General features: G+C 47.0%; 1 protein-coding gene across 3 annotated transcripts in view; it reads left to right on the plus strand.

The window, feature by feature from the left end:
• The window catches only part of MYO5A (myosin VA), an 847,747-nt gene that overhangs the window by 590,272 nt on the left and 243,144 nt on the right, over window positions 1-14,331 (plus strand). For all 3 annotated transcript variants that reach the window (XM_085644171.1, XM_085644172.1, XM_085644173.1), the window contains exons 12-13: window positions 531-671; window positions 13,096-13,221. In XM_085644171.1, the coding sequence (XP_085500297.1) occupies window positions 531-671; window positions 13,096-13,221 (267 nt within the window). The remainder of the gene's footprint in view (window positions 1-530; window positions 672-13,095; window positions 13,222-14,331) is intronic.

Genomic DNA, 14,331 nt, shown 5'->3' on the forward strand with positions numbered 1-14,331 from the left:
CATCGAAAACGTTTCATTTGCACAATTTACTTTACACACACTATCCAAAGTTCGTTGTTGTGCAACTAGTGCTCCCTGCCCTTTTTGCACCAGGAAAACCCGACACAAAATCCTGTGGCAAACAGTGCACTGTGAGTCAGTGCACCTTGAAACATGAAAAGCCATGCACTATTACCGCCTTTCTCCCCATTCTCCTGATTGACATTTGGAATGGTGCAGTAATTTAATACCCTGCGTTGTCCTATATTTTGCAGGTGTGCAATTACCTCCTAGGATAGCCCAGAGTCTATAATGACCCCCTTTGTCTTTACTTGTGGTTGAGTTCTCTTTTAACCAGGTCTTGGATTTATTGAAATGAAATGAATTATTCTGACTCATGTTCAGTATTTTATATGTTTGTTAATATAGGGATTATGTTTTTCATGCAACATGTTCATTATTTTATGTTTGTTAGAACATGATTCTGTTTTTCATGCAGCATGGTCTGTATTTTATATGTTTGTTAATACACGATTGTATTTTTCATGCAGCATGTCTTTAAACTGGAACAGGAAGAATATTTGAAGGAGCAAATCCCATGGGACTTTATTAAATTCTATGACAATCAGCCATGTATAAACCTCATAGAGACCAAAATGGGAATTCTAGATTTGTTGGATGAAGAATGCAAGGTAAGCCTCCCTCGCATGCCCTTAAAAAAACATATAGGGCCTTTTTACAAGTGGCCTCATAATTATAATGGGACTGGTAGCTAAATTACTGATCCCATCGCAATTTTGTGACCTGCTGTTACTCCACAAATCTGGTGTCTTTCACCCGGAGATTCCATTTCAAATACTGGGGTGAAATGCAGACTGATCTTGTAAATTGGGACCAGATTTACCCCTGTTAATTACTAATTAATAAGTGGGCCCCCGAGGTCCCACTCATAATACTCAATAACTCCACCCCCCAGGAGCTATTGATGCCCCAGTATTGGTAACTCCTGGTAATGAGTTAAGGCACCAAACTCCAGGAGTCTCCGAATTAGGCCCATGGTGGCTCCTATTGCCACCCCATCCTTCCTTTTTACAGTCCAGACAAGCAACCCCAAGTCTCATCTAAAGAGAAGAAGAACAATCTTCCTCTTCTTCTTTTTTTTTTTTTTAGAAAAGGAAAACAACTTCTCTCGTCCTCTTTCCTTCTTAAACTGGATCGGATTCAATGCAAAGCTATTCTTATTTGTATCCATTCAAGGCAGGCTTTTAGTCACTTCATTTGTTTTGCGGTAGAACATGTCAGTTATTACTTTTAAGTATGTGTCTGGTCTTTGGTGTATTATTGTAGATACTGGTCAGCGTGGTATCCATTACTGCAACATGTTTGCTGCAGTAGCAAGCATTGCAATTTTACTATTGGTATTTGCCTGTTGTGCTTCAGGATGTGGAAACCTAATGTGTTGTCAGGAAGAACATCCCGGCCCCTTGGACTTTGCAATTAAAGTACCACACCAGTACTTGAGGCATTTTTGTAATGAAGGGAGGAAACCTTTTTCCATCCATCGTGAGCCATCAGGATAACCTTAACAGAATTATTCTCTGGTGCCCCATTTTATTCCTTAGTTAATGATAACTGGAATTGCTAAAACAAGAAGTCTCCCCCTCTGAATGGGAACATGAGCAGGAGGCTCCAATTAAATTAGCTAAAGTAGACAAGGATGCATATTTTGCGTTACAAGAGGTGTAGTTTGACAGCCATGTTCACAAAGTTGCAAGGGTAGACATTCGGATTAATTCCACTGCTATGAACCACAGTCCCATATGGACTTAGCATAAGCAGAAGGAAAGGCCCTTCTCTCTTAATGGAGGGATATAGCTAATCCACCCCTTCTGTGTTTCTTGCCCTAACTTTATCCACTTGAGGATTTTAAAACTACATTTCTACTCTGAAGGGGGCTTCCCAAATTACCAGCATATTCTCCCATGGATTGTCAAAGTATGCATTCTCTACTGATCCACTGGACTGGAAAATGGATGCATGCTCCTATACTTTCCAACCCATACTTGAAGACCTTCATGAATTATTTAATGAAGCAAGAAGACTATTGGCTAATATGGAGCAGCAGATTTCACTATTTCCAGATGTCACATTTGACTGACTATGTACAGTGGCAGTGCCATTGGGGTCCTCAATAGCAGCACTAATTGAAGATGAGTACCAGCAAGTCAGAGAAGTCAAAGGTGTTTATCTCCTGAGCCATTTGTTCCTCTGAGGCCAGCTGTTTTGAGTGGGAGGCCTTAATGAAAAAGGGGGAAGAAAGGAGAAACCTGAAGCACATCCATAAGATCTTTTTCCACCTGCAGGATGTTGAAAGGACATCCTCCAAGGCCACAGACATCCTTTAAGAGTCTGGGTTTCAGGTCAGGTAATCTGTCTCCTGCAATACTTTGTTCAGGACTGGAATGCCTTAATCTCTGGTCTGTGGGTGTTGCAGCTAGCAACTGAAAGTTATCATTTAGCATTGAGTTCCCCTCTGCAAGAACCAGAAACTGTAACAAATCCCATACAAAAAAATCAAATCAAACCAGCAGCTCTAGAAGAAGTCATTTCAGCTCATCTCGTGGAGCTGGCCAGGGTGCCATTCACTCCTGTAAGTGTTGGTTAGGTGTGTGCTCAATGGTGTACTTGATGCAAAAGTCCTAAGCAGAGTTATGGTTGGACATAGATTTGAAAGGAGTGAACACGGTGGTACCATACTAGCCTTTCAGGAAGGGGTTTCCTCCTAATGATTATTTCTTTAGGGTAAACCGGGTAATTGTAAGTTTCTCTTGACCAAAAGTATTCTTACCTACATCTTCCTATTCATCCTGATGTTTTAGTTTGTTTCACGATCTATGGTCATATCTTCCAGGTTGCTACCCTGGCATTTAGTCTGACATCAGCAGTTACAGTGTTTCTCAAATGTTCTGGCATGAGTGGAAGGAGCAGTGCACCTCAGGAGGTGCAGATTTGTTCCTATATTAATCATTGCTTCATCTTTGCAACTTATTTTTCAAAGTTAGAATCCACCAATAGCCAAGTGTATGTGCTCCTTCCTTCTCTTAGTTTTCTACTCAGAACAAGTCCTGTCTTCAACCCAGCAGCTGCTTAGAGCTCATTGAAGGACGGAGGCATGGGAGAGTCTTTCCCATGCCGCTGAGCCCAAAGGTAGGTGGATCAAGTTGCCGTTTGGGATGAGACATCCACAAATGAGACCGGTTCTACCTGTTTGAAACTGACACAGAGTTGAAGGTGAAATGGCAGCCTTTACTGAGGTTCCCCAGTGGCTCAACTCCTCTTAATGCCTCCGGTCTAATATTTAAAGAAGCTTGAATCTTATTGCTTTCTAGTGCCCAGCACCTGTACCAGGATTCCAGCTTGTCAGAGAGGAATTTGACTTGTTAGTTGGTTCTAGAAAATCATACATCTTTCTGTCCCCTCTCCTCTTATGTCAAATGGAGGGTGCTGAAGATCGACAAGCCTTGAAGATCACTCTGTGCAACAGCTGAAGGATGAGTCAATTTTTCCAGCTGTAAGGAATTATTAATGATGCGCCTGCGCTTCTAACGTTTGCTCCCATGATCCTAGTGCGAGTAGTCTGGGTGAAAAAGAAAAATTCAGGCAGTAAGGAGCTTATTGAATGGTGTGGATCTGTTGTTGGTTGCTGTGGAGATGTCATAGGGCAATACATAATCTGATTTGTTTTAAGACAAAATATCCTCTGGGTAAGCAGATCACCTCAGTACTTTAAAGCTATACTTTGCTTGTGCCTTATTGGAGCTGACTGAGTGAACTGGCTCCATGTGGCTTATATCTATGCTCACGAAGGTATGCCCTCTTTCTGGTATTTTGCTCTTGGACATAACACGTCATTCCTTTGATGTTAGACGTCTTTTTATTCGATTAGCTGGAGATTCTTCTTCATGCTTTCAACCCTTTTCTTTCCAGAATTGCTGTAGATGTGGTGATGCTAACTGTCCATTGTTAGTCATGTCAACCATGGTTCCGGCTACTCAAGAAACCCAAATTATAGCCTCAATAGAGGATTGCTGTGCCCCTGTTCGCCCTGTGCTATGTGATTCTTTCCCTCCCAGTGGCTTTGTCTGGCCATAGAGAGGATAGGATTCCATGGGACGGGTTCTTCAAGAGAACTGTCTGTCTATGTTCAGGATTCATAACATGAGGCTAATTTAACCGCTTATATCTGGCACTGGTTAAATTGTTTTATTTTGTGATTATCAAAGGTTTCGCGTCCTAGAGTGTAAAATCTATAGCACGTTTTAGAATTCCTCTATGACGGGTTTGTAATGGAGTTTGCTATTTTCATGCTGAAGGACCTTTGCTGAGTTTTGGGACAGTGTAGCTCTTGTTGAACTTCTGGCTACAAGGTATTTGCATAGTTTTAAGCTCAGGAAACCTTTAGCACTTATGTCTTATCCTGCCATGGATGGAACCATACATTTGAGCTCTTGAGCTAACCTTCAATACTGTGACACGCAAGTTGGTTCTGCTTGCAGAATTGCCGAACTGGGTGGCTTGGTGGACTCAGAAACAATGTTGAGGTTTTTCTCAGTAGGGTTGTTTTTTGGCTTTAAGCCTATGGCTGTTTCTAGCTTTCATTTGGAGCAGGATTTAGTGATACCTTACTTTTTCGCCCAAAGCTGACATCAAAGGTAGAGGTCCATTCACATACATTGGATTTGGGTAAGAGTAATCTAATTTTTATGGAATATTAGACTCAGTTTTGAAAGATGGTAGCAATTTATGTTCACTTTTAGAGTAATTAAGATACATCAAAAGCCCCCTAGTGAAACTGCATTGTGGTTAATATTCCACTGCTAACCCCTTGATGGCCCTTTGTAGGGTTACTCTACCCGGGGATGGTTATATCTTGAACCACAATGAAATCTGCTCCACATTTATTTGTGTGCCAAGATCGTCTAGCTCTACAGACTGGCGGTGGGATCGTCTTATTACAGTTATTGTAGGTTAAAGTGATCTAATCAGTAAGTTTTTAAAGATACTGGCTTCTCCTCATTAAGCACAGGTTTGTGCTAGTAATAGGAGTGTGTATATTTTTTGTCACTTCTCTGATCAGAGACGGATTACTACTTAATGTATGCTGACTGTAGTTAGAACTGTGATGAGAAAGAAACATGTAATTACAGTACCAGTAATCTTCACTACTCAGAGTTATCTTCTTCCTTGCCGCAGTTCTTCTATCTTATCCCCGTCCCAATATCTTCCCATCAATTCAATATCTTTCCATCAATTCATCAAATTGTTGCTTTTTACCTGCAACATCTTAGGCTTAGTCTAGGTCAGGTTGTGCAGGAAGGAGTAGGCAGGATAAAATTATTGTAGAACATTATACTAGCAGTGGCATAGTGTTGCCTCACTCTATAAAAACTCATTCTAGTAAGGTGGACTACTACAATGTGATCCGTAATATCATCCGTAATATCATCTATAATCTCCGAAAAGGCAGGAGTCATTGCATTTGTGCCCATCATGGAGAGCTAAGAATGTGCATTCCAGCATCAGTCACACACTGCAAGAAATATTAATGATGAATAAATTCTGAGATAAGCATATGCTCTTATTTTTCATCACTGGAGAATGTTTTTAAGTGCATTACTTCACATTCCATTATTTCCTATAGCTCTAACTTCATATTATATGTTTAACAATACGTATGCCAACCCAGTGCAAATATATTGATAAAATAAGTATAAAATAGTCATGGATGTAACTGGTGGCTTGGAGCTTTGCTTCAGGGACATGGACGAGCTTTGTATCTTGTGCTTCAGCTCCCAGGTTTAGATTTCTCTTTTGCTTGATGTAATTGTAACTGCACAAAGTATCTTTGTGGAGAAGATATTAAAGCTTGTGAAGACCTCTACTGTTACACCAAAGGACATGCCTTTCGTTTCTGTCAATATACTGGGAGCAATGACAGAACTAAGGACCACAGACAAAGTATGTTAGTGGTAGACATTTAGTTTTTTTTTTTTTTTTTTTTTTAAAACCTTTATTGCAACTTTCAGCAACCATACAACCACTCGCCTACAACCTTTCCGGCCGGCTCCAGTAGACACTGTATTGAAAGTACAAACTTCGTGTACACAGCCAATCTGCCGACAACCCGGGGGTCCGGCGGCACATTTATAAATACCCCCCTGAGCAGAAATGGCGCGGAAGAAAGATCAGCATCGAGGGACAGCATGAGGGAGCGTCTAGGACGACCTCCCGGACCATATACCATCCACATATCCCAAGCAAGGGGCATAACATGTCCACTCAGCCCGTCTAGGGTCATCCAAGCATCAATCGCTCTGGGCAAGCAAGCAGATTTCCCCGCTACTTATGTCCCCACTCTCCTCTTCTCCAACACGCCCAAGCAACAGTAAGCCCCACCGAGGCGGATGCCACGCCTGTCCGCACTACACTCCCCGGCACCTAACCGTCCCCCTCAGTGGAGCTAGTCTGTGCTGCTAGATATGCTTTAAACAGATCCCATATGTCTTTGGCCCTGCTCTTCAAAGGTTGCGTTTCGGCATATATCGCATTCTGGTCCTGGCAGTACAAAACATCCTCCAACCACTCCTTGAACTTTGGTGCACGACCCCTTCCCCATCTACAGGCAACACGCCGTTTCGCGAGCAACAACACGATATTAACAAATTTACGGTGCTCATTAGGCACCGACGCTGTATAACCCAGCAACATCACGAGCGGATCAAGCTTAACCACAGCTCCCACCATGGGCGTAAGCGCTGCATGGACCTGCAACCAATAGTCAGCCACCCCCGTACACAGCCAAGCCAGATGGAGAAAGTCAGCTCCCTCCGAACGGCACCTCTCACACCGATCAGAGTCCGACAGCCGAAAGCGAAACTTCCTAACAGGAGTGTAGTACCAGCGCTGTAGAAACTTATAATGGATAGTACGCAATCTGCAGCTGGAGGGGATCTGGGAGGTGAGCCCACAGCAATACGCCCACTGCACCTCCGTAATGTCTCTACCTAACTCAGCAGTCCAGCCATGAAGCGCTTTACCGCCTACATTCCCAGCACCCTCTCGAATGCTGCAATATAACTGAGAGACCAAGTGCCGACCGTCCGTAGACGCGAGCAAGACCCGCAACGGATTCACCACCTTGGGCTCTTCCGGATAATGCGGTATCACCAGTCGCATCCCTTGCCGCAACCGGAGATAATAAAAAACATCCAGTGGATTAGGCTGATATCCTGCGAAAAATTGTTCCTTCGTCTTGAATTGACCATTCTCAAAAAGATCTCCCCAGTATCGGACCTGTATCTTAGCACACAACACACGGAACCCGCCCTCCTGCAACAGAGAGAGGCCCGGATGATAAGCCAACGGCAGCCGCGGGGCATATAGTAGACTGGCCATCATCCTGCGCTTCAATCGCTGCCAAGCATCAATCGTGCATGTCACGGTGGTGAGCGGTGTGTCGATCGCAGTGACGGGACCATGGATGAGTCCCTGTAACGGCAAAGGTCGTGCCAGCCAGTCCTCAACCGCCAGTTGCGGCATGTAGGGTGTAGGGACAAGCCAATGATAAGCAAAGTGTGCCTGCGCGCTCATATAGTACGCCTGAAAGTCGGGAACGTCAAATCCCCCTTGGCTGTATGGCAGGATAATAGTCGACCAGGCTAGTCTGGGCTGCTTACCAGCCCAGAACAATCGCAGCAACTCAGAGCGCAGCGTCCGGAAGAAGAAGGTACCTGGGTAATACGGAATGTTCTGGAAGAAGTATAAAAAGCGGGGCAGCACTACCATTTTAATCAATGAGGCCCTACCGGCCATGGTCAACGGCAACGAGATCCAGCGCGACACATCGTCCATTAGCTTGCTTATGGCCGTGCCATAATTCAGGCGTAGAGTCTCTTCCCGGTTCGTCGAGACTCGAACCCCCAGGTATCGGAGATCTGAGGCACACCACTCCAACGGGTAGTCTAGTGCATATCGCCCGACCGCAGCTGTCAGGGGGAAAAATTGCGATTTCCTCCAGTTGATGTGGATCCCAGACAATCTCCCAAACACAACGAATTCGCGGAGCAGCGAGTTCAGGTTATTCTGCGGATCTACCACATAGAGCGTTATGTCATCCGCATATAAGGACACATCAATCTGCCGTTGACAACACTGGAAGGCACTTTGCTTGTGGAATTGGCGGATACGACATGCCAGAGGTTCAATTGCTATGGCGAACAACAGCGGGGACAGCGGGCACCCCTGTCTGGTACCCCTAGTTAACGGAATCGGATTCGATAGCTCCCCATTGATCAATACTCTAGCCGTGGGGTCAGTATAAAGTAATTTTATCCAAGCGACAAAGATTTTGGGAAAACCCATCCGGTACAGGATAGTGAACAAGTAATTCCACTCAACTGAGTCGAACGCCTTAGTGGCGTCCAGGAATATAGCCGCGACAGGCAGTTCCGGCGCGATCGTTTGAATCAGGGAGAAAAGCGTACGCAGATTACTTGCGGTAGATCTACCAGGGACAAACCCTGCCTGGTCAGGGAGGGCAATTTTAGTCATCAATAGTGAGAGTCGCGTGGCCAACACCTTCGCCAAAATCTTGGCATCACAATTTATCAGGGAGAGTGGTCTATAGGAATCACAGTCCTCCGCAGCCTTATTTGGTTTCAACAGGGAGGTAATCACCACCTCTCTCATCGATCCCGGCATAACGCCTGCCTCTAGAGAGTCCTCATACACTTCCCGCAACACCGGAGCCATTATATCAATGTAGCTTTTATAAAATTCCGCCGGCAAGCCGTCCAACCCAGGCGCCTTGCCGTTACTCAAAGACATAATCGCTTCCCGTATCTCATCCAGCTCAAACGGGGCCCCCAGAAATTGCCTGTGTTCGTCACTCAACCAGCATAAAGCTACGTCGTCTAAGAAGCTCCCAAACTGGATATCGCCCACGTCGCGGGCCGTGTATAATCCCTCGTAATGCTTAGTAAATTGTCGTAATATCCCCTGTGTGTCATGACGTAGAGTTCCGCCCTGCGTGCGTATCTCTAATATGTGCGAGGCGCCCTGTGACTGCCTAGTGATGCCCGCTAATGCCCGCCCAGGACTCTCCCCTTCACAAGAACGCCGGGCCTGCCAATGTTTCCCCCTGAGGTGGGCCTCTCTCCGCCTCTCGCTCATATTGCGACAGCTTCTCTCTGAATTCCTTGTGGAGTAGACCCATCGGCTCCCTGGCCATGGCAGTCTCCAGCTCCTTAAGTTCAGCCTCTAGCCTACTGAGTGTGCCTCGTATGACACGTAGTACTCCAAAGCTCTTAGAGATGCAGAAACCACGGACCGTAACCTTAAACGCCTCCCAGATGGTCTCAACACTGGCCACCGACCCTTTGTTACGTGGAAAAAATTCCGCTACCTCCTCCCCCAACTCTGCCTGGAATAGTGGATTCAACAGTGCCGTGGGTTGCAAGCGCCACCGCGACGTTGCACCGCCGTATCCCGGGACGGCCACCTGCACCAACACCGGACAATGGTCCGAGTAGGACCGTGGCAAATGGGTCCCCCTGCCCAGATCAACCGCCAGTCCACGGGACAGTAGGCAGTAGTCAAGTCTAGCCCAAGTGTTGGCATACACCGTGAAATGCGTCCCCACACAGACCCCAGCATGCGCAAACCTCCAACTGTCTATTAAATCGCCTTCCTTCATTATACCCTCCACTGCGTCTCCCGCTTTTCTGTTATATTGGGGGCTACCATCCGATCTATCTAGCCAAGGCGTCAATGTGCTATTGAAATCTCCACCCCATATTAAATGCATGGACCCAATATTCAGTATCTCGCCCCACAGTTTGGTGTAAAACTCAGGTGTATCCACATTAGGCCCATAGCAGTTGACAATAGTGACAGTATCAGTACCCAGTCTGCCCCACACCAATACAAATCTACCCTCACCATCCATGCGCTCACCTAACCTTACAAACGGCACCGTTTTTTAATCAGAATCGCCGTGCCTCTGGCATAGCCAGAGTATGAGGAGAAATAGCGCACCGCCGCCCATCTACTCGCAAAGGTATAATTGGCCCGAGGGCGAAGATGTGTCTCCTGCAGCAGAGCGATCTGCACCTGATGCTGGTCCAAATAGGCCACCACCCTCCGACATTTTCTCGCATCATTCAGTCCGCGGACATTCCAGGACAAAACCGTTAGTCTAGAGATACGACCCTGTTCAGCCATCCCCAGTCAGCCACCCATGAATCAGCCCGCAGCCCCCTCCCAACCCCGTCGACCACCCACGGGAGCAGCCATACCAGCCGTCACCCCGGCAACATCCATCCACTGCAGCCACAGGAACCCACGCGGTGTCAGCACTGTACAATGCAAGCTCACTTCTACTCCATAGCCAACCAGCTCCGTACTTTTTAGTTGCATTCCTCTCAGTCTGCGATCTCCAAGCATACATACGTCCACAACTACCCTTGTACCCACCCCCCTCCCACTGAAGCAATCCCCAACCTGCCAGCAGCGTTCCCTCCCCGTCCCTCCCACACACTTCCCAACAACTAGGACTAAAACAGCCCTCAACTCCACAAACATGTGCTAGGGTAATTCCCATCGGGTAACATCTCTAGGCGGCACCACTATGACCCCCCCCATGAAAGCCCGCCCGAACCACAACACGTGTAGCCCAGCCCGGCAACCAGGAGGGGGTGTCCGGCGCTATAAGCAGCGGCAACCTGGGGAGTACCGTCCGCCTCCAGTGATATCCATAAACCTATTGCATCAATACAGTCCTGCAGCGCAGGCTAGGAGGGATCCCATGCCAGAGGGACCCCGGCACCAAACGTTCAGCAGGATACCCCCCTATCCCCCACTTCAAACTCACCCACCCGGAGGGCAGTGCAATGTCCATCAAAAATAAGTTCCAATCGCAGCTTTTAAACCCCCCTCCGAGCTCACCAATGAGTCCATATGCAGATACAGTTCTGGTCACTCACGGTTCCCCATCTTCCAGCGGCTCGCGACGAGGGGCCAGATCATCGTCCACTCCCGCTCCCAGCCCCCGATTCCGTTTATGCTGCTTGAGAAAATCCTCCACCTGCTGTGGGTTGGTGAAGAATTTCTGCCTCCCCTGGTACGTGACCCGCAGGCGAGCCGGGTAGAGTAGTGCATAGTCTATTTGCAGGTTGCGCAATTTAGTCTTAACTGCGAGGAATTTCCGACGCTCCTCTTGGATAAGCGGGGTGAAGTCCGGATACAACGTAAAGGAGTTGCCCTCATACGACAGCGACCTCTTAGAGCGTGCCGCTCGGAGGGCCGCATCGCGATCCCGGTAATTCAGCATCCGGGCTATAATCGGCCTAGGCGTCACCCCCGGCTTTGGTCTGGGTCCCAGTGCCCAATGCGCCCGCTTCTCTATGAAGTGCGTAGAGAAAATCTCCGATCCCATCGCCGCCACCAACATCTTCTCAACATACTCCTCCATTTTGCCCACGTTCATCGTCTCCGGAATACATACGATGCGTACGTTGTTCCGCCTACTCCTCGCTTCCAAATCCTCATTCTTGGCTGCGATGACACGCAGGAGACTGTCCATTCTGGATAACTGCGACGAGTGTTGGGTCACCACATCCTCGGAGTCCGATATGCGCTGCTCCACCTCTTTCAAGCGACCCTCGTGCGCATCCAACTTGTGCACTACCGCATCCATACGCGACGACAGGCGGTCCACCTTGTCCGCGATTGTCGCGAACCCTTGGCGCACCTCGCAGAGTACTGCCTGTATACTCGTTGCCGCATCCGCAGCACCCCCCGACGCTTCAGCCGTCTCATCCGGGGGGCTCGACTTCTCCCCAGGCGCTATACCTTTCTTACTGGCCGCAAACGAGAGCTTGGGCTGTTTAGTGTCCGTCTTGCCCATCGCTGTCCCAGGGCAAAGTTCTCCAACACCACCAGCACGGGCACCGCAACTGCCCCCTCCGATCCTTTGCGGCTATTCAATTCGCCACCCCGAAAGTCCTAGGGATCACCGAGCACGTCGTTCTATGCTGGCAAACACTATCACACCCAGGCCACGAGTGAGGCGCCTTCTCTACTACACCAGTGTCACTGCTGCCGCTCAGGCCATGTGCGGTCAACCTTCACTACCATGTGGGCAAGGGGGCACAAGCTGCGATCGTCAGGCCTGGGGGGCAGTACGCTAGCTCCGAGGATGTCCCTCCCGGCGAGGTCCGCTCCAACATCCAGCCACACCACACCAGGCCCACTGCGAAGCCAGCACTGCATCCGCTGCGTTCGGTACACCGGGGGGGGGGGGGGAAGAGATCGACGCCCCCGCTGCCCCTGCGCACAACAATGGCCTTGCCTCGAGGACCCTGTCCCAGCACCAGCCGGCGCAAGATCGATCTCGGGTGCGTAGGCTCTGCAATCACTTCGGGGGACGGGGGGGGGGGGGGGAGGGTCCGCCCCCACGCACTCTCACCCGTCACTGTGTCCGTCCAATCCGCTCCCCTCGGTCAGCCAGGTCACCACAAGCCCAGAGGGACCTCCCAGATCGTCTCCGCCGTCCGCGGCCTTGCAACTCGTCGCCAACCGCGGCCTCGCCTTCCTGCTCGATCCGGGACTTCATCACGGTAGCCTCCAGCGTTTCTTCCGCCGCAACTTTCAAGCGGTCTCGCGACGATCTCCCGGCAGCTAGGGCCCTCTACTCCTGTCCGCTCGCTCTCGACATCTATCTGGACCGGAGACTGCGAGGACTGCTCCCAGGTGTACTCGCAAAAGGATAAATTATCGGATTAATATCGCCGGACTGCGGGAGCCCTACAGGAAGGCGTCCATTCGCTAGCGCGCCACCTAGCGTTCCCCCGTGGTAGACATTTAGTTCACTTAGAGTCTCACTAACCCGGATTTAAATTGATTGAGCCAATGCAGGTCCCTATGAGGTGTAGGTGCCAGCATTACAAGGAGAGCCGTGTGTCCCTAAAAGCTAATCACATACATTTTGTACATAATTAAAACGGAGAGAGGTAGAAATGTCAGATTTTAATAACTATTTTCTTCTTTCTCACACAGATGCCTAAAGGAACAGATAAAACCTGGGCTCAGAAATTGTACAACACTCACGTAAACAAATCCGCACACTTTGAGAAGCCACGCATGTCGAACCAGGCTTTTATCATCTTGCACTTTGCAGACAAGGTAAAGATCTCGTATCACATTATAGATTTGTCTCCTTGTGGTGCATAGGTCTTTTCCAAATAGCATGACACTGAACAAAATATTTATTTATAAATATGTATCATTTTTTGTGTACTGTAAATGTGTGTTGATAGCCAAATTCAACTGAATTATAGAGTATGCCTTTAGCCTCACATTTTCAGAGTTTTCTTTAACATTGATATATTTTACTTGAACCTGACTGTTACCCAACATCCTAATAGAGGAACTTGGTATGATGAACTGCACTTTGAGGGTCAGAAGAGACGTATATCAAAGCGGATATTAATGCATTCTTTGTTTAAACTTTCTTGATGATGTGACATCACAGGTATCGTTATAACATTTTGAATGTAGCAATGGTTATCAACTATCAATGTAAAGACTTAAGGCAACAAAAATATTATAATCGTACAACAATGACACTTAGAAAAAGAAAGAACCAATTCAGATACTGTTTTTATCCAAAAATACGTGTTTTAATTATTAATGTGGAATACAATAACATAGCCCATGCATTTTATACCACAGATTTACAGATTATACCTGAACTTTACCTAGAGATTATTCATTTTCCTATGAAGCAGAAGTGTTGAGCACAGAACTTTATTTGTACACATACAAGGCAAATGTCTTCTTCAATCTGCTTTTCTGTATGACTTATTAACCCCTTAAAGTTCTAGATAGTGACTTTCAACAACCTACAAGCAGTTCATATCTTGGTGTAACTCAACTGGTACAAGGCTATTCAAAAAGGCAATTTATTCTTGTGAGTAATTTACACATCCAATTTACTTGTGCACTTTGGAGTAAGTTTACTGCTGTTGGCTATTCTCAAATTCCAAGTGTAAAGTTACTCAAAAGTTTAGACTTTGACATGTCCACCCCCTGAAAAAGGGAGTCGAGACAAATTTATGAGTGTAAGGTACTACTGCCAAAAAAGAAACTGTGGTAAGTCCAGCACCACATACCACCTCATAGTAAATAACGGCATAATAAAATCATTTTTTTTAAATAGTTCAAAATATTATTAAATGTTAAAAGATATATATATATATATATATATATATATATATATATATATATATATAT

This window comes from Triturus cristatus, chromosome 3_1, assembly GCF_964204655.1.
Source record: "Triturus cristatus chromosome 3_1, aTriCri1.1, whole genome shotgun sequence".
In the NCBI taxonomy this organism is placed as follows: domain Eukaryota; kingdom Metazoa; phylum Chordata; class Amphibia; order Caudata; family Salamandridae; genus Triturus; species Triturus cristatus.